Below are 17,680 nucleotides of genomic sequence, written 5' to 3' on the forward strand. Positions count from 1 at the left end.
TCTACCCTTATAAAACTGATAATAAATATTGCATCACTTTCCCAAGGGTCACCTCCAGTCTTGGCTGAGTTGGAGCTATCACGGCCTGCAGATCAATATCCGGTGTTGGACATTATTATTCATCCACCACCACCAACCCACTCCACCTAGATAGTTCTCTCTCAACTTCACCACCTTCTCCTCCCCCTTCATCCTCACACAAACATCCCTCAAAATGATGCGCAGACTATCCACGAGAGCTCCCCAGCGCCTAATCTCAGCTGCTTCCAAGTCCCGCAGCTGCGCACCCCTTCTCGCCATCCGAGCCATATCCTCCACATCCGTCGCAAAGATGTCGTCCCTCAGCACCCACGCGACACAGCCCGCCGACGCTTTCCAGCTGCTACCAGAGTCGCAAAAGCCTGGCGAGGCCGAAGATCGACTTTACGAAGCTACCGTCCATGAGATTCAAGCTTGGTGGGCTTCGCCTAGGTTTGCCGGCATCAAGCGTCCGTACAGCGCTGAGGATGTTGCTACCAAGCGTGGAACACAAAAGGTTCAGTACCCAAGCTCTGTTATGGCTCAGAAGCTCTTCAATCTGATCCGTGAACGTGAAGCCAAGGGTGAACCCATCCACACGAGTATGTCTCACAAAACCTCTTCCGATATACCCGATCCCCGGCTAACACCTTATAGTGGGCGCAATTGACCCCGTTCAAATGACCCAGCAAGCTCCTCACCAAGAAGTCCTCTACATCTCGGGCTGGGCATGCTCCTCCCTCCTTACCTCTACCAACGAGGTCTCTCCCGACTTTGGCGACTACCCATACAACACCGTTCCCAACCAGGTCCAGCGCCTGGCCAAGGCGCAGAACATGCACGATCGAAAGCAATGGGATCTTCGTCGCAAGATGACCGCCGAGGAGCGCACAAAGACACCATACACAGACTACCTCCGACCTATCATCGCTGATGGTGATACTGGTCACGGTGGTCTTTCGGCTGTTCTTAAGCTCGCTAAGCTATTTGCTGAGAACGGTGCTGCTGCTGTTCACTTTGAAGACCAACTTCACGGTGGAAAGAAGTGCGGCCATCTCGCAGGCAAAGTCCTCGTTCCTATCGGAGAGCACATCAACCGTCTTGTCGCCACGCGCTTCCAGTGGGATGTCATGGGTTGTGAGAATCTTGTCATTGCCCGAACAGACTCTGAGTCTGGCAAGCTTCTGTCGTCTGCCATTGACGTGCGCGATCACGAGTTTATCCTCGGTGTCGCAGACCCCTCAATTGAGCCTTTGGCCGAGACCATCCAGGCTATGGAAGCCAAGGGTGCTGCGGGCGCGGAGATTGATGCTTTTGAGGCCCAATGGGTCAAGAATACCAAGCTCATTACTTTTGATGAAGCTGCTGTCGCACACATGAAGAAGGAGGGTGTTGAGCAATCCAAGATTGACGAGTACCTTGCCGAGACAGACAAGGACCACGACATGGGCATTTCACGCCGTCGCGGTCTCGCAAACAAATACACCAAGGAGCCTGTCTACTTCAACTGGGACGTCCCCCGCACCCGAGAAGGCTTCTACCACTACCGCGCCGGCATGCAAGCGGCTACCAAGCGCGCCCTCGCATTCGGCCCCTACGCAGATCTCCTCTGGGTCGAGACAGGCGATCCCAACGTCCAAGTAGCATCCAAGCTAGGCCGCGCCGTCCGCGAGGTTTACCCCGGCAAGGGTCTCGTGTACAACCTTTCTCCGTCATTCAACTGGATGGCGCACGGTTTCACGGACGAGACCCTCAAGTCATTCATCTGGGATATTGCGCGCGAGGGTTTTGTTCTGCAGCTCATTTCGCTCGCGGGTCTGCACTCCAACGCTACCATTACAACTGAGCTGTCGCGCGAGTTCAAGAAGGACGGTATGAAGGCGTATGTTGATATTGTGCAGCGTCGCGAGAAGGACTTGAAGTGTGATGTTTTGACGCATCAGAAGTGGAGTGGTGCTAGCTATATTGATGGCATCTTGGGTGCTATCCAGAGTGGAAGTTCGAGCAGCAAGAGTATGGGCGAGGGTAATACCGAGGGACAATTCCACTAGATGGATAAAAAAGCATGCACCGGAGTTTGGGTATCTTTTGTATATTCACCAATACCTTGCAAATAACATTTGTTTAAGATCAGCCGGGTGTCTACCCTCGCACTTGTGATTATGATGTGACAATTTCTTTCATTATTGGTTCATACTAATCGTTACTACAGATGCCATGTCCCCCGCTAAATCCCTTTCTCTTGATATTTATTCCTTACAATGAGTCTTTGCTGGCGTTGTTCTGAGGAGGAGGTTGCGCAGCTCCCTCGGCAGTGACATAACCCTTGGTCATACCACCGTCAACGGCAAAGTCATGACCATTGACAAAGCTCGACTCATCACTAGCCAGGAAGACAACAGCGTGGGCCTGCTCGATAGCCTCACCGAATCGTCCCATGGGGAAGTGGACCTCACGTCGGTGTCGCTTAGCCTGGTCATCACCAAGCCAGTCCTGCAGAAGAGGTGTGTTGAGCGGTGCAGGGCAGAGGTTGTTGAAGCGGAAGCCCTCTCTGGCGTGCACCATGGCGAGCTCACGGGTGAGAGCCAGGACAGCACCCTTGGAGGCAGTGTAGGCAAGCTGGGGTGTGGCAGCTCCGACAAGAGCGACGACGGAAGCGGTGTTGATGATAGAAGCCTTTGACTTTTTGTTGCGGCGCAGAGAAAGAACGGCGTGCTTGCAACCGAACCACACACCCTTGACGTTGATGTTTTGGGTGAGATCCCAGATGTTCTCGGGGGTGTTGACGGCGTCGTCATCCTGTGCGTGCATGATACCGGCGTTGTTGAAGAGGACGTCGATGCCGCCCCAAGAGTCGAGCGACTCGATCATGGCCTGGACCTCTGATTCCTTGGAGACGTCGACTTTCTACAACAGATTCAGTATAACGATCGTGGAGAGTAATGTGGCGAGGGAAAGAATGCAGGACGTACCAGGATCTCAACGCGGGGAGCATCGGGGACGAGCTGCTTGACCTTTGCGGCGGCCTTTTCGAGAGCAGGCTGGGAGATGTCGGACATGAGGATTGAAGCGCCCTCCTTTGCGAAGAGGATGGAGGTCTCAAGACCAATGCCACTGTTGGGGGTGTTAGCATTGTGTAGCTGACGAAAGGATAGTGATGATGAACATACCCACCAGCGCCGGTGATGACGGCGTTTTTGCCAGCGAGACGACCACGAGGAGCAGACATTGTGTGTGTTGTGTATGTGTTTGTGTGTGAAGAATGAAAAGAACAAGTTTGGGGTATCAAAGGGTAATTATGTGTTTGTTTGTTGGAAAGATGTGTTGTTTGGATAGATGGTGATACAGAGGGAGGAAGACACGCGGTGAAGGAGGGGGATGTTAAGCTTTCTTATCTTTCGTTCGAGAAGCTCACTGATAAGATTAGACTAGAAGGCGGGATCTGACTCGTGAGACAAAGACATGGCAAAAGAAGGCGGTAGAATGGGGATCGTGTGTCATGAATGGATGGGTCTCATGGAAGCTCTAGCATTCTTTTTCCGACAACGGCGGTAGGCGGCTCCAATGATTTGGTAGGCGGCTAACCTTGGTAGCTACTAATTATTAAAGAGAATACAGTAGTTTGATGGGTCTAGAAACTGTATGGATCACTAGGTATCATGGGAGAGGGGGACTATTAGCTTATAATCTCGGAGCCTCGGTATATGTTCATGATGACCGTCGTTATTTGCGATAGTTTGCAGTGTTTACTGTCGTTATAAGGTATGTCTCTATAGGGCAAGATCGCTCCGCAACTACCGGAAGATACTATACATATCTCACTTGTCCCAAAGCTATCAAGATCCAGGGTCCCTTTTTCGGACGTCAGATCTCGACCTTGCATGCAGGACCCCTGTCAAAAGCGATGTCGGCAATGGTCACGAGGTCATCAATGAGACAGGCCAACCGAGTCGAGATGAGATGAGATGACATTTCGCGGTTACATGTCTGCGCGGTTGCATACTCTGGACTCAGTACCAATGTATTAATGGTACAGAATAAAGACGATAAAGGTCATGGCGGCTCGCGCATGGCAATCAAGATAAAACCCCATGTTGGTCAGAGCTTCAAAAGACAGCAACATCTAACAGAATGCGGGGAAGTTGAATTGACTTCTGACCGTTGAGATTGAAAGCGCGGCAATCCAAAGTGAAGCTATCATAACAGAGACAAGTCTAGAATGACCTATCTACAGGCGTGTATGTACTGTAACTGTAGTGGATGCCTCGGCTGTACAGCTCAATTAGTGCTAGTCCCAGCGGTACGCGCACCGAGAGAGCTTCCCTGGAAATGTTCCCACTTTAGGTCACCTACGTCACTGAAGCTCATGGCTTATCGTCTGAACCTCTTATCGTAGCCGCGCTGAGAGAGACAGACAGAGACACTCATTGCGATAAACCTGATTATTGGTGTCTTGTATACATTTCCCCTCTTTCTCGTCCAGTACTTGAATACGCGACCAAGATTATTCTCCATCTTTTTTCTTATCCTCTACTTTTGATCTTGATCTTGATCTACCTCCCCGCATCCACTGCGCGCATCGCATCTCAAGACCCCCGCGAAGCTTCAATTACTCCCTCAGACATATCACGAGTCTTGTATTTTACCGCGCATTCTTAACGGGCTCTTGAACATCTTTCTCCTCTTGTCTCGTTACATATCATCATCTAGCGACATCAACTCGTCATACTCTCTCCCTTACATAACCACTCATATCTACTCCCTTTTGTCCCCTCGAGCTTGGGTAACTTTCTCTCACATACTACCAAAATGGCTTCCTCACAAACCGTCACCGTCGACAATCTCGCCCAAGTCCTCGAGAATGACAACATGGTCAAACTCGCAGGCGTCGACGTCGACGGCATCCTTCGCGGAAAGCTCGTCTCCAAGAAAAAATTCCTGTCCATCGCAGAAGCCGGCTTCGGTTTCTGCTCTGTCATCTTTGGCTGGGACATGCACGACCGCACATATGTCCGCGAGCTCAAGATCTCAAATGCCGAGAACGGTTACCATGATCTTCTAGCGATACCAGACCTTTCTACCTTTAGGCGCATTCCCTGGGAGGACAATGTGCCTCTGTTTTTGGTGGATTTCCTTGATCCTGATACGCAAAAGCCCATTTGCGCTTGTCCCCGTGGATTGGTCAAGACACAACTCGCCAAACTCAAGGAGCATGGTTACGGTGCTATGGCCGGTGGTATGTTCCCCTTGAATCTTTCCCTCACTTCTTCTCTAACAAAGCCCAGCCGAATATGAATTCTACCAATTCAAGACCCCCGATCCTTCATCATCCTCTCCCGCCGCCTACCTCCAAGACAACCCTCCTCACCAGCTCCCCGCTCTAACAGAAGGCATGTTTGGCTACTCTCTCACCCGACCGGTGCACAACCAAGATTACTACTACGACGTCTTCAATACATGCGCCAAGTTTTCTTGTAATATTGAGGGCTGGCACACCGAGTCCGGACCAGGTGTCTTCGAAGCCGCTCTCGAGTTTGGCGAGATTGCTCAAATGGCCGACCGCGCTGCGCTGTTCAAATACGTCGTCAAGAGCGTCAGCACAAAGTACGGCATCACACCCTGCTTCATGGCGAAGCCCAAGCAGGGTCTTCCTGGAAACAGTGGACATATGCACGTTTCCATCGTGGACAAGGAGGGCAAGAATCTCTTTGCGCGCGAGACAAAGGATGAGAACCCCAAGTGGAGAGACATTGCCAATCTTTCCGACATGGGCCGACACTTCCTCGCTGGTATTCTTGTCGGTCTCCCAGACATCATGCCCATTCTCGCACCCACAATCAACTCCTACAAGCGTCTGGTCGAGAACTTCTGGGCCCCCGTTACTGTCTCATGGGGTCTCGAGCACCGCGCCGCCTCCATCCGTCTTATCTGTCCCAAGCCCTCAGCGACGCGATTCGAAGTCCGCGTTCCCGGCGCAGACACAAACCCCCATCTCGTCCTCTCCGCGATCTTAGGTTGCGGCTGGCGCGGTGTAGAGAAGAAGCTAGAGATTCCTACTCCCCCGCTCGCCATGGGCCAGGACGTCGGTGGTGACGCTGACCAGGGCGAGAGATTGGCCAAGAGTCTGAAGGAGGCTACAGCGCGGTTCATGGCAAAGGATAGTATTGCGCGTGAGGTGTTTGGGGATGATTTCGTGGAGCACTTTGGTGGAACAAGAGAACATGAAGTTCGTCTGTATGACGAGGCAGTTACTGATTGGTACGTACACAAGTTCTTGACTGTTGATACACAGCTAACCGTTTGCAGGGAAATGAAGCGATACATTGAAACTGTTTGATTTGGGTCATTGGAGTTTATGTTTGTTAGTTAATGTTTTGACGTACGGGTACACAGGGCGTACTTGTGGGCATTTGTATATGCAAACGAAGTGGAATGAGATTCACGATAGAGTCATCTGAACGAATATACCTTGTATTTGCTTTCGTAATTGAGTTGGCGTAGTATGTGTTTTGAGTGAGTGTGTTGCGATGATTGCGTGTTGCTCCGTCTTACTCTGACCTATTGATCCGAATGACCATGAATGGCACGCCCTGGAAGAGGTAATGAGACAAGACAAACACAGCATGATGCTAAGTATTTTCTGTAATTATTGCACGATTCAGAGTCTTTTGTAACACTGATTCATCTCACGATTGAGGCGATACAAGTTTGTGAACATGAACCTGTCGCCCCAGGGTAGCTCGTGACCTTGCTCTCCACCGACTTCGGCGGCAATAGCAATCGACTTATCATGACTACCTACTAAAAGACAAGAAATCCCCAAGAAAGTTCAACAAAACATCACAAAGGACAAGCTACCAAAATGTCTGTCTACATTGCAGAAAATACTGCAAGCGAGCCTCTAGTAAGGAGCCATTCTGCATCAATCAAGAACCATCGCTAACAAACTTAGTCCAACGAAGATGCTCGCTGGGTCGGTCTTAAAAAGTACCACCACCCTCCATCCGCTCTTATACCAGACTAACATCTCAAGAATCACATACACCGATCAAACAGGCGTCCAGCGAACATGGGAATCCGCCGAGCGTCTCACCCGTCCCAAAGACGCCCTCATAGACGGCGTCGGCATCGTCGCCATTCTCGCCCACTCCCACAGCCCTAAAATCGTCCTCCAGAAACAATTCCGCCCCCCGGTAAACAAAGTCGTCATCGAAGTCCCCGCCGGATTAATCGACGAAGGCGAAACAGCTGAAGAATGCGCCGTACGCGAACTCCGCGAAGAAACAGGCTACGTTGGCGTCGCTACCGAAACCTCGCCCATCATGTTCAACGATCCTGGCTTCTGTAACACGAATTTAAAAATGGTGCATGTCAGTATTGATATGACTCTCGAGGAAAATAAGAATCCGAAGCCGAATTTGGAGCCGGGGGAGTTTATTGAGACGTTTACGGTTGAGTTATCGGATTTATGGAAGGAGTGTGAGAGGTTGGAGGCGCAGGGGCATGTTATTGATGCGAGGGTTGCGACTATTGCAGAGGGGATTCTTCTTGCTCAGAGGTTCAAGCTTTAGAAATGCTATGGATGGGAAGAAGAGGAATCTACCGAGGGTTGGCTTCCGAGATCTTGGTTCAGATGAGCTGGTTCACTGAGGTTTGATCGACCCCAAGTATTCCTTTACCATGGAACGAGCAAACTCATGACAAAGAACAACCAGCTCATGAAAAGGAAGCACAAGCACATTACCATGATTGGACTATCCTTGTACTTACTATGGGGACGTCCAAAACCTACGTGTTTGTATCACACACTCTAATAGGTATAGCACTATGAGGGTTTTAATGTACTCCACCCATGTTCATGATTAATATCAAAACCCTTTTTCAGCGCGCCCCCCCCTCACCCTGGTTTCTCGTTTTTCTCTTCTGTTTTCTCTCTTCTGCTTTTATCCTGTGCTCTGTCTCTACCCAGCTTTTCTTCCTTCTTCCAGATCGCGTTTTCCCCCTCCAAGTACGATGTTTCTGCACAGAACCCAGATGGATTGACTTTCAATGTAGTCAATTACCTGGCATTCTAATCAGTTTATCGCCTACTTCCAGCCTTGCCCATAATGCCTTGCAATTCTGCTGACACAATTGAGTTCAGGCATAACAATCTACAGTATGGATTTGGGTATGCGCCACAAGGCTGAGCCACACGTGCAAGGTCACATGAGCACAGCCAATGAGATCCGACATCACAACCGTACCTTCCTCAACCACGAACCTCAACACCACGCCTACCTTGACACCTGCTTGTGCTATGCAATAATGAATAGTCGGCCTCTGCCTCAACAATAACAGATGGGGCAGTGGTCTAGTTGGTCATGACGTCGAGCCTGCACCTCGAAAGGACCCAGGTTCAAATCCTGGCTGCCCCATTAATTTTTGTCCCTTCTGTCTCTTTTGCTGTTCGTAGGAGAATTGAGATCGACTTGGTAATTGGTAATTCAAGGGTTCCTCGACAAGAACTTTGCACTGGAAGGTTTGCTCGCAGGATGGCATACTGCGCTATGCATGCTACGAGAGAATCCAATAGACACACGCTAGGCCATGGTGTATCAATAGCCACAAGGGAGCAATCGCCTGCCCACTGATTGCAAGTGCGGACATTGTATTGCAGCTCTGCGCTTTATGTGTTCTGGGGTTCTAGTTGAGCTGAAGGGTACTTAAGTCAAAAGTTCAGAGCTGCTATACAACAAGAGCTCATAACCCGAGTTAGTATACTCTGTAGTGGTTTAGCATATCCAGATGAATTTATCTCTGTAACCATAGGACAGGTTTGAGTAAACTGAAACTTTTCAATATCTCCCCTCTTGTAATAAAAGCCCGAGTTGGTGCAGTGGTTTAGTATATCTAATGGCTGCTTATGGAGGAGCCTGCAATGCTGAACCTATTAAGTCCCTTCGGGGGCGGAAGACTCAGGTTTAAATCCTGAACTTGGTATGGGGTTGTATTATGAGATCCATTCCATAATTACTACCCCACCCTGTCATTACCAGCCCTTGTTTAGTGCCTCTGCCCCTCATCTTTTTTCCCCTCCTCCCATTTCTCTTTTCCACCTTGCATCTTTCACTCTCTCTGCGGCTGTGTTTCTTCTTTTCTTCGCCTCTTGTTTTTGTTATACACATGTCGCATCACAGCTCTGCATTTTCTGTGTCCTAGAAGTAAAGTTACGCCAAGGATACTTAACCAAACAATTCAGACTTTTCACTCAACAAAAGTCTACCCGAGTTGGTGCAGTGGTTAGCATGTCCAGTGGCAGCTTGTGGGGGAGCCGTGCTGAACCTACAGGTCCCTTTGGGGCGGAAGACTCAGGTTCGACTCCTGAACTTGGGAATCTTCTTTTTTGAAGTTACCTCTGCCCACGATAAAAGATACTTAAGTTGAAACTTTCAATACCTCAAGAGCCCGAGTTGGTGTAGTGGTAACACATCCATTGAGAACGGGTAGGTGTTGAACCTGCTTGCCCTTCGGGGGGTGGAGGACCCAGGTTCAAATCCTGAACTCAGGGATATCTTTTTTACTTGTTATCTATAATTCCAATGAATAAATCGGTTACTGCGTAAATTATGCTTAATTGAACTATCGTACCCTGTCGCTTTTGATAGTGCTGGGTTTCCCAGGCCTTCCTTTACGTCATCTCCAAACACTGTCTCACAAACATCCTCTCACTCCCTCACCTTTCAACTCCCATCTCCAAACTCCTTCTCTACAACAGTAAAAGAATGCGCCTCGCCAACATCTGCAAAAACCCACGCTTTTTACTCACAGCAACCTGTCTCATCCCCCCACGCACCATGACAACCTCACTCAAAAGCCAAAACATCCCACTCATCCTCCCCTCCGACCTCTCAGAAGAACAACTAAGTTCCTTCAAACCATTCAACGTACAACCCTCTATCCCCCCATTAAATCAAATACTAACTTACTCCCAGAACTGGGTCGACACACTGACATCCTCCCTTCGTCTCCAATCCACACCTTCTCACCCCTTCCACAAAGACCCCTACGCTCTGCGCTCGGTAACAATCCAATCCTTCGATCTCTTCGGCAAACGTCTCGGCTTTGTAAAACTCACAGCCACCGTTTCCAACTCCGCAGGCGAAACGCTTCCCGCAGCTGCACTCCTCCGCGGACCTAGCGTAGCGATGCTATTCATGCTCATCCCCGACGACGCACCAGAAGAGCGCTACGTCGTCCTAACAGTTCAACCGCGCGTTCCAGCAGGGAGTCTAAGTTTTGTCGAGCTTCCAGCGGGAATGGTGGATGACGCGGGGAGTTTTAAAGGTGCGGCTGCGCAGGAGATACAGGAGGAACTAGGTGTTACGATCCATGAGGATGAATTGACTAATTTGAGTGAACTTGCTGGGATGGACAAAAATGAGGAGGGACTTGCGCAGGCCATGTTTCCTAGCGCGGGAGGGTGTGATGAGCATATTACCATCTTCAGCTACGAGAAGCGTCTGCCGAGAGACAAGATTCAGGAGTGGAGTGGTAGACTTACGGGGTTGAGGGAGCATGGGGAGAAGATCACGTTGAAAGTTGTGCCGATGGGTGAGGCGTGGAGGGAGGGGGCGAGGGATGCAAAGTGTTTGGCTGCGTTGGCGCTTTGGAGGGGGTTGAAGGATGATGGGAAGCTGTCCTGAGTTTGTCATGTGTAGATATCTGAGTGAATCATGATATAGTGCAGGCTGCAATGTATTATAGAACAGACATCAAGAAACGGGGGGTATCTAAACTCTGTATCCGCTCAGCGGTTACTCTACCATGTTCACACATCGACTCCATCTTGCCATCCTTGATAATATCCCACCCAAAATTATGTATAGTAGTCCCGTTTCCCATGTATTTATCCCAAGTCTCCTCTCTGGCATCAACGCCGTTAATCATCCTGAAACTCCGGTGTATGCATCTCTGTCTGTATTATATATGCTTCCCATTACCCATCCCTTTTCGAGCCGAGACAAATGTTCTAACAAACATGTTAGTCAAAAGACCCAAAAGCCAGATTGACTGATAACTCACACTTTGGCCAAACTGCGTAGCGTGGGATCTTGCATCTCGCCCACGACACGATCGAGTAAAGCTCTTGTAGCTTTCTCTTCCCAACCTCCCAGCCCGAATAATCTCAATGTCCAATTCTCTATTCCTGGTTCTTTCGTATTAGCGCTTATTCTTATTCTCGTTTTAGCTTGTCTGTCACACATACCGCACTCTACCATCTCGGCCAACGCTTTGCGCTTCTGTTGGGTAACGGGATCACTTCCCCAATTCTGTATCGGCAGCCAATCCACTCTCTCGCAAATAACCTCTGCGCCCAGTCCTGACAATCGTCCTGGAACTCTCGGTATAGGATCGCAATCAATGCCAAACTTGTCGCACATCTCCACAAAGATCCTCTCGTACTCTATACACGCCGCGCCGATCTCGGGCTTTCTATCCTCGCAGGGCAGATCTGCTTGTTCAGGATCGACGTCGAAAAAGTGCGGCCGAATCTCTGTAACCTCCAATTGACCCCCCGGCTTGAGGTGCTCGTATGCTTCAGCAAGCAAGGAATCCCAATCGCGCACGCCGGCGCCGGCAAGACTGCGCATGTGGATAAAATCGTAGGTGCGTGCGGGCCAAGGGTCCGTAGCGTCGGCGATCTCAAACGTCACGTTGGGGGGCACGTCTTCGGGGAGCAGGGCGCTGCTGAGATCGATGCCGAGGATGTTGACCTGGGGATACCGCTTTGCCATGTCGCAGGCCCAGACGCCGCTGCCCGCGCCCACGTCTAGGATCTCGAAGGGGTCTTGGGGGGTGTACTGGTCGAGGGGTAGTTTGGCATCAACGAGGCCGCCGTCGAGACATAATTGGTAGAGCTCGTGCTGGACGGCTAGGCGGTGGGCTTCGGAGGCGTCGTTGGGAATGAGCAGCTGGCCGGTGCCGTGGTATGTGTGACCGTACTCGTAGATCAGGGGAAGAGCTTCTTCTGATATCGTCGAGTAGTTGGATGTTGTGTCGCTAAAGTCTGACTCTGAGGTCTGGTCGTCCTGAGAGACATTGTCAACGGGGAGCCGCTTGATGGTATCGTTTTGTTTCGCCATATCGTCTGCCGCTAGTTGATTGAGGTCGTAGATGGTGGGAGAGCAGTTGTTGTTATTGTATTTCGAGTATCGTTCGTATCTCGCTTGGATTGGAACGAAAGATCGACAAGGGGGCGCCGGCGAACGGACATGGACCAACAGGCGAGTCTCGTGGCAGTGGAGATTTGGACAGAAGCTGTAGATATGTAGGTAGTTATGTTTGTATGAATATATACATGAAGAAGAGAAGTCGATCGTTTCGATATGGAAGAGAGTGATTATTCGGGATTGAAGAGGGGCGTTAATTAATTATTGACGACAACGACCAAGAGAAACATCCATAGTCATAAGAAACCAGACAAAAGTAAAAAAGAAAAGAAAAGAAAAGAATTAAAAAAGGAGGAGATTGAGAAGGAGAAAAGAGACGACGACGACGACGACGACGGAATTATTAATTTACAGAATTTGGATGGGATGGTAAAGTTACAGCAAAGAAACAAAGTGGAGGAGGCTAAGATGGTACAGTAGGAGTAGGGGAAGATCAAGGTCCAGGGGTGTTTGTTATCTACTCCATACCTGTTTGGTTGGTGATGGGACGCTGGACAGCATCACGGCACAAAACTTAGTTACCCTAGTACTCTGTAGGTAGGTATGCATTCGTATTCAAGAATGGAAACTAAAATGCTTCCAGATACTTTGACTATGGCTTTCTCCGCAAGCTTCGACGTACTATGTATCTGTCAAGCTAAACAAGCTTCATCTGATGTCTCTCTCCAAATACACTAAAACGACGGCCCTAATTCCTCGACTATCACTTCCGAATCAAGTGTAGAAAAAAAAAAAAGAACATGATATGATCAAAAGCAAAAACATGATATGATCGTATAGAGTAAAGATGGACATATACATCAGAGCTGAGACACTCACATCAATTTCCAAGCGAGCCCTTTTCTCAATTGCAAAATACTACATCAATCTGTTAATTAGGTACTACTCCGGAAACTATCTCGAATTAACAAACCCTGGACCCTGACCCATGTCAAGGCCTCTCTCTCTTTTCCACCCTGTTCCCATCACTTCTCTGTCTCTCTGTCTCTCTATATCTGTTAACAAACATAAACCTCCTTATCCAACCAACATAACCCTCCTCTTGATGAACCAACATTGTAATCTCGCGCAATTTAGCGGATCTCCGCGCTGCTGTAACTTGAACTCCTCCCATGTTCCATGTCACGTCACGTCACTAAATAAATAGTCCGCCCAGTGAGTAACTAAACCCTTGTTCCCCGGTGTGGAAACCTCTTTTTCCCTCGTGGCCCCCTTGTTTGAAAGCGTTTTTGTTCTAGACCTAGACCCTTTTTTTCCCTTTCTCTTCGCACTCGCTTCACATCAAACAAGACACTTCTAAACTAATATGTGTCCTATTATTCACACTAGGAACATATCAGTACTAAATCCCATTTTCCCTCCGAATAGAGTAAAGCAAGCAAGACATACCTCACTGTCTTGGTAGTCATGTCATGCATAATCACATCACAATCCTTCATCACACACAAAAGAAACTACCTATGTACCCATGTCGACATGCGGCGCAGCGCGCAGCGGAACGGCGCGAAGGAGCATGGATTGGAAAACTTGTGTTGAACATGATCTGTCATGTCTTTTACGATAAATGGCATGCATGAAGCTACACTCTCCCGAGACAGTATAAGCCTTGGCTGGTATTGACACAAGAACAGTCAAATCGAATCCTTGGTTAATATTGACACCAGTACATGTCGAATAGATGAACCCTTGGCTGACATTGAGAACCATTGGCCGATGACATTAACACGAGACCAAGTATTGATGCTATTCCACACTAAAAAGTCCTAAAATAATAGACACACACAGTAAAAAATGGAACAGATAGAAAAAGCTGACAGACAACAACGCCGATGCTATGACGCAACTGAACAAGGCCAAACAAATTGAGACACCCATCAACATCCCTCAAATGTCTACCAATTCAGTAACATAGCATAATAGCCTTGGACAAAAGAGTTTGGGCATCCTTTCTGCTTGAAACATGTGCCTCTCGCTTTGTATTCTTGAAACTTGGCTCTTTTTGAGCCCACAATCGCCGCCGTTCCATTTCCCATGCAATACTGGTCCCATATTATCAAAAAATCCAAAATAAACCCCTTCTCGTTTCCCTGTGAAAAGAAGAAGAAGAAGTCGTGGTATCCCGTCATTGACCACCTCTCATTTGTTTCACCGTGTACTCACTTCCCCGACCATCCCAACCAAGAAACAAAAACAAAAAAAGTGTGCAAAATAGACTCGCCGCCATTATGCCTGATCCATTACCGATGCAAAAAATGAAATGAAAAGACCATTGTCAAGCATCGCTAGCCTGCCAATCGCCATATGAATGATACAGTCCGGTTCTTCAGCAATCCCCCAGCTATGCAAGCACACGTAGCCATGTGCTGTACCCTTTGCAGCTCGGCTGGTTTTTCGACTGAACTTCCAGTCTAAATGTTGTGATTTGAGAGAAAAGAAACAGAGAAAAAAAAAGGCTGTCGTCCAGTCGTATCCGGGCTGTCAGCTTCTAATAAAGCCGACGCCATCTCCCAAGGTATCGCGTCAAGGGGTCGTGTATCGTGCGAACATGTAGTCAAGTGGTGTCGTTAGGACATCTCCTTCTTCACTCTGCGTTTACCTCCGCCTCTACCCTCCGCATGGTCATCGTCGGGATTCCATTCTTCGGGGTGGAAATTGGGGTTGCAGTAATGCGCTCGGTTCCAAATACTGTTCTTAAACGTATTGGTCGTCACCTGGAATGTCGAATCTGGAAAGCTGTTTTTGCCCTCGTCGTACTCCAATTGAACCGGGCTGAATCGGATATGATAACTAGAAGCAGCAGTTCGCAGAGGGAGAGAGTTTGGAGGTCCAGAGGGAGCAATCATGGCTGGACTAGGTGCTATCGCAGAGCTGCCGGATATCGAAGCGGGTGGTGTAGGAGGTTGAGGACTCGCCATGATGGCTGGTAGCGGAGGGGGTGCTGCTCGCGGTGCCGGCGCAGGCAAAGGCTCGGGGAAGGACGATATCCAGGGGCTTTGCTGTATGGGCGAGAAGGACTCTGCGGCACTAGAAGGTGGAGGTGGTGCAAACTGTGCGAGACCCCCCATACCAGCAGAACTGCTGAAGCCTGGGATGATGGACAAGGCATCAAAGTTCATGGTCGTGTATTGACCAAGATTGGCTTGATCGGTCGTGATGTTGGTGTTGTGCGTAAAACCGCTAACTCGAAGCACCTGTGTGGTCATCAACTTGTACAGAATGTCGTAGTGGCCGGGTCGGTAGAGTAAGTAGATAATGGGGCCCAAGTCGGCCTCGTTCTGCCCGTTAGCTTCTTGGGGCCAGCGAAAATGGTTCACTTCACTGCCTAGGCTGCGGTCGAGCATGGCAACCTCGAGGACAAAGCCGACGGGTTTGAGTAGGATCTGGACGAGGGCGGAGAGACTGATCTCGTCAATCTCACGGTTAGGGATATCGATCTGCTGAGCACAGTAACCCGCCACACCGTCGGTCAGAAAGGGTTCGTAAGTAGCAGGATCGTTCTTGATAAATGTTCCGACGAGGAGACGAAGGTAGTAAATCATGCTGTCCGAAGTCCCGGGCTCGTTCCACTTGTCCTGGTTCAACTGATGGGCGTACTGGGGGTTGGAGGAGACATTCTGGGCGACTTCTCTCAAAAGATCCAACACCTCGTCTGCCATTTCTTCCCAGTATGGGTAGTTCCCCACGGTGGTCAGCAAAGGATTCATACTCATGAGACGGGCGACCTCGCCCTCGACCTTGGCCTGGTCGCCCGACTCAATGAGCTTCTCGACATAGCTGAAGCCAATTGCTATTGGATCCAAAGGTTAGCGCAAGTTCTACATGTCACAAGGGCTGCCGAGACAAGACATGACATGACATGGGCGACAATGCAATGCAGGCGGGCAGAAGAAAAAAATTGGCAAGCAAGCAAGCATCGCATTGGTGGCAGGACATGTTTCAAAGCGGCAGAGCAATGTTGAACAAGAAGCGGGGAGTTGGCTGACTTACCTCTCCAACCACAGTTGCCGTCGCCCATAATAGGGCGATAGTGAGAGTAGGTCTGGGGGAGGGCCTGGGATCATGCGACGTTAGAAATCAGGACAGAAAAAGCAACGGCAAAAGCAAAAGAAAAAGCAACCATGAGGCGTGTTTTGGATCAACGTACGATTGTCTTTTCAACGTAAACAGGGTCGGCCTTTGCGTACTCGTTGGTAATGGCATCGCTGAGGATTTTGTTCCCAACTTTGAGGCCCTAGATAAAAAGAGGTCAGCGACGAAACACAAAATGACGCGCAGGGTGATGAACAGCTGCCACTTAGAATAGCGAGAGTCGCGATTTACCTCGAGAACAGGCTGATAGTGACGAGCAGCATCCTGCTGGGCGGCCATGCCGTGCTGGCCTTGATCCTCCATCTTGAGCACCACCTGGGTTGGGTATTGCTGGTGGCGGTGTTGGTGTTGGTGTAGTCTTGTGTGGTTCTGAAGTTGCGCTAAGCTTGGTGAGGAAGAAGGGTTTGAGTTTGAGGTTTGCGAAGGCGTAGAAACAGAAGCAGAGGCAGAGGCAGAGTTGGAGTAGGGCGATGAGGCGGAAGGTGCGGCTGAGGTGGAAAGTTGTCGTTGTCGAGGGGAAATATGCTGGTGGTGAACAAGATGCGGCTGGGGCGGATGTTGGTGTTGGTGTTGGTTCTGGTGTTGGTGGTGCAAAGGTAATTGTTGTTGTGGTTGATGAGTGTGAGATTGCGATTGCGATTGCAGCTGTGAATGCGACTGGGCAAGTTGCTGCTGCTGCTGCTGCTGTGAGGGCGCTGAAGGGTTGTAGTATCCAGCGGTGGAAGTGGCCGTAGTAGTAGCGTTGGTTGTGGTGGTCGCAGCAGTGTTAGCACCTCCACCTCCAGCGGACACGGGAAAGCCAAAGTCCAAGTTGGAAGCTAGGCCATACGACGCGAAGCTGGAGGAGGCAAAAGGCGTGGGTTGAGGCTGAAACATGCCTCGAGGAAAGAGGATGACGAAGTAGACGTGGAGGAGTAAAGGGTAATAACAGGTAATGAATGGTAGGTAGTAGAGTCGTAGTAGTAGTAGTAGTAGTAGCAGTGAGAAATCAAGGCAATGGCAATGAATGGATTGAATGGTGGGATGGATGGTCAGGTCCCTCTTCTTACTGGGGATGGGTAGGTAGGTTGCCTATCACTTTGGTCTATTCACTCTCTTTATTTCTCTCTCACAAGTCACACGCAGTAGATAGTAGGTACTAAGTAAGGTATTGCTTGCAAGAAAATAAAGAGAATGGGATTGGAAGATGAGACACACAACCCCAATGACAAGAGGATGGGGAGCATGGCGCTTTTAGGTGCTCAGGGCAGGCAACGGCGGACGAGCCACCCGTCTGATACTGCTATCTCACTGCTGTAGTGCCCTGTCACGACGCTCTGTGGTGGATCAAGAACCTGAACCTAGACGGACACCGACTTCAC

General features: G+C 49.6%; 7 protein-coding genes across 7 annotated transcripts, besides 4 other annotated features; 4 read left to right on the top strand and 3 right to left on the bottom strand.

Moving 5' to 3' along the window:
* Nucleotides 1-214: 214 nt before the first annotated feature.
* Nucleotides 215-2,069, top strand: FPSE_06919 (uncharacterized protein; the record flags this gene model as incomplete). Its single annotated transcript, XM_009260037.1, has 2 exons — nucleotides 215-620; nucleotides 676-2,069. The coding sequence occupies 2 exons, from the start codon at nucleotides 215-217 to the stop codon at nucleotides 2,067-2,069; spliced, it is 1,800 nt and encodes a 599-aa protein (XP_009258312.1).
* Nucleotides 2,070-2,274: 205 nt separating this feature from the next.
* FPSE_06920 (uncharacterized protein) lies at nucleotides 2,275-3,247 on the bottom strand (the record flags this gene model as incomplete). Its single annotated transcript, XM_009260038.1, has 3 exons — nucleotides 2,275-2,925; nucleotides 2,991-3,132; nucleotides 3,189-3,247. 3 exons carry the CDS (start codon nucleotides 3,245-3,247, stop codon nucleotides 2,275-2,277), a joined length of 852 nt encoding a protein of 283 aa, XP_009258313.1.
* A 1,580-nt stretch (nucleotides 3,248-4,827) lies between these two features.
* Nucleotides 4,828-6,355, top strand: FPSE_06921 (uncharacterized protein; the record flags this gene model as incomplete). The annotated part of the gene is made up of 3 exons (XM_009260039.1): nucleotides 4,828-5,254; nucleotides 5,304-6,276; nucleotides 6,325-6,355. 3 exons carry the CDS (start codon nucleotides 4,828-4,830, stop codon nucleotides 6,353-6,355), a joined length of 1,431 nt encoding a protein of 476 aa, XP_009258314.1.
* A 525-nt stretch (nucleotides 6,356-6,880) lies between these two features.
* FPSE_06922 (uncharacterized protein) lies at nucleotides 6,881-7,589 on the top strand (the record flags this gene model as incomplete). Its single annotated transcript, XM_009260040.1, has 3 exons — nucleotides 6,881-6,922; nucleotides 6,971-7,005; nucleotides 7,052-7,589. The coding sequence occupies 3 exons, from the start codon at nucleotides 6,881-6,883 to the stop codon at nucleotides 7,587-7,589; spliced, it is 615 nt and encodes a 204-aa protein (XP_009258315.1).
* A 2,265-nt stretch (nucleotides 7,590-9,854) lies between these two features.
* Nucleotides 9,855-10,703, top strand: FPSE_06923 (uncharacterized protein; the record flags this gene model as incomplete). The annotated part of the gene is made up of 2 exons (XM_009260041.1): nucleotides 9,855-9,944; nucleotides 9,993-10,703. 2 exons carry the CDS (start codon nucleotides 9,855-9,857, stop codon nucleotides 10,701-10,703), a joined length of 801 nt encoding a protein of 266 aa, XP_009258316.1.
* Nucleotides 10,704-10,980: 277 nt separating this feature from the next.
* Nucleotides 10,981-13,160, bottom strand: FPSE_06924 (uncharacterized protein; the record flags this gene model as incomplete). Its single annotated transcript, XM_009260042.1, has 5 exons — nucleotides 10,981-11,029; nucleotides 11,083-11,206; nucleotides 11,267-12,318; nucleotides 13,050-13,088; nucleotides 13,144-13,160. 5 exons carry the CDS (start codon nucleotides 13,158-13,160, stop codon nucleotides 10,981-10,983), a joined length of 1,281 nt encoding a protein of 426 aa, XP_009258317.1.
* Nucleotides 12,491-12,512: a microsatellite.
* Nucleotides 12,546-12,567: a microsatellite.
* A 1,634-nt stretch (nucleotides 13,161-14,794) lies between the features above and the next one.
* FPSE_06925 (uncharacterized protein) lies at nucleotides 14,795-17,195 on the bottom strand (the record flags this gene model as incomplete). Its single annotated transcript, XM_009260043.1, has 4 exons — nucleotides 14,795-16,017; nucleotides 16,218-16,281; nucleotides 16,375-16,461; nucleotides 16,551-17,195. The coding sequence occupies 4 exons, from the start codon at nucleotides 17,193-17,195 to the stop codon at nucleotides 14,795-14,797; spliced, it is 2,019 nt and encodes a 672-aa protein (XP_009258318.1).
* Nucleotides 16,987-17,006: a microsatellite.
* Nucleotides 17,196-17,264: 69 nt separating the features above from the next.
* Nucleotides 17,265-17,301: a microsatellite.
* Nucleotides 17,302-17,680: the final 379 nt, after the last annotated feature.

Source organism: Fusarium pseudograminearum, chromosome 1 (genome assembly GCF_000303195.2).
Source record: "Fusarium pseudograminearum CS3096 chromosome 1, whole genome shotgun sequence".
NCBI classification, from domain to species: Eukaryota; Fungi; Ascomycota; class Sordariomycetes; order Hypocreales; family Nectriaceae; genus Fusarium; species Fusarium pseudograminearum.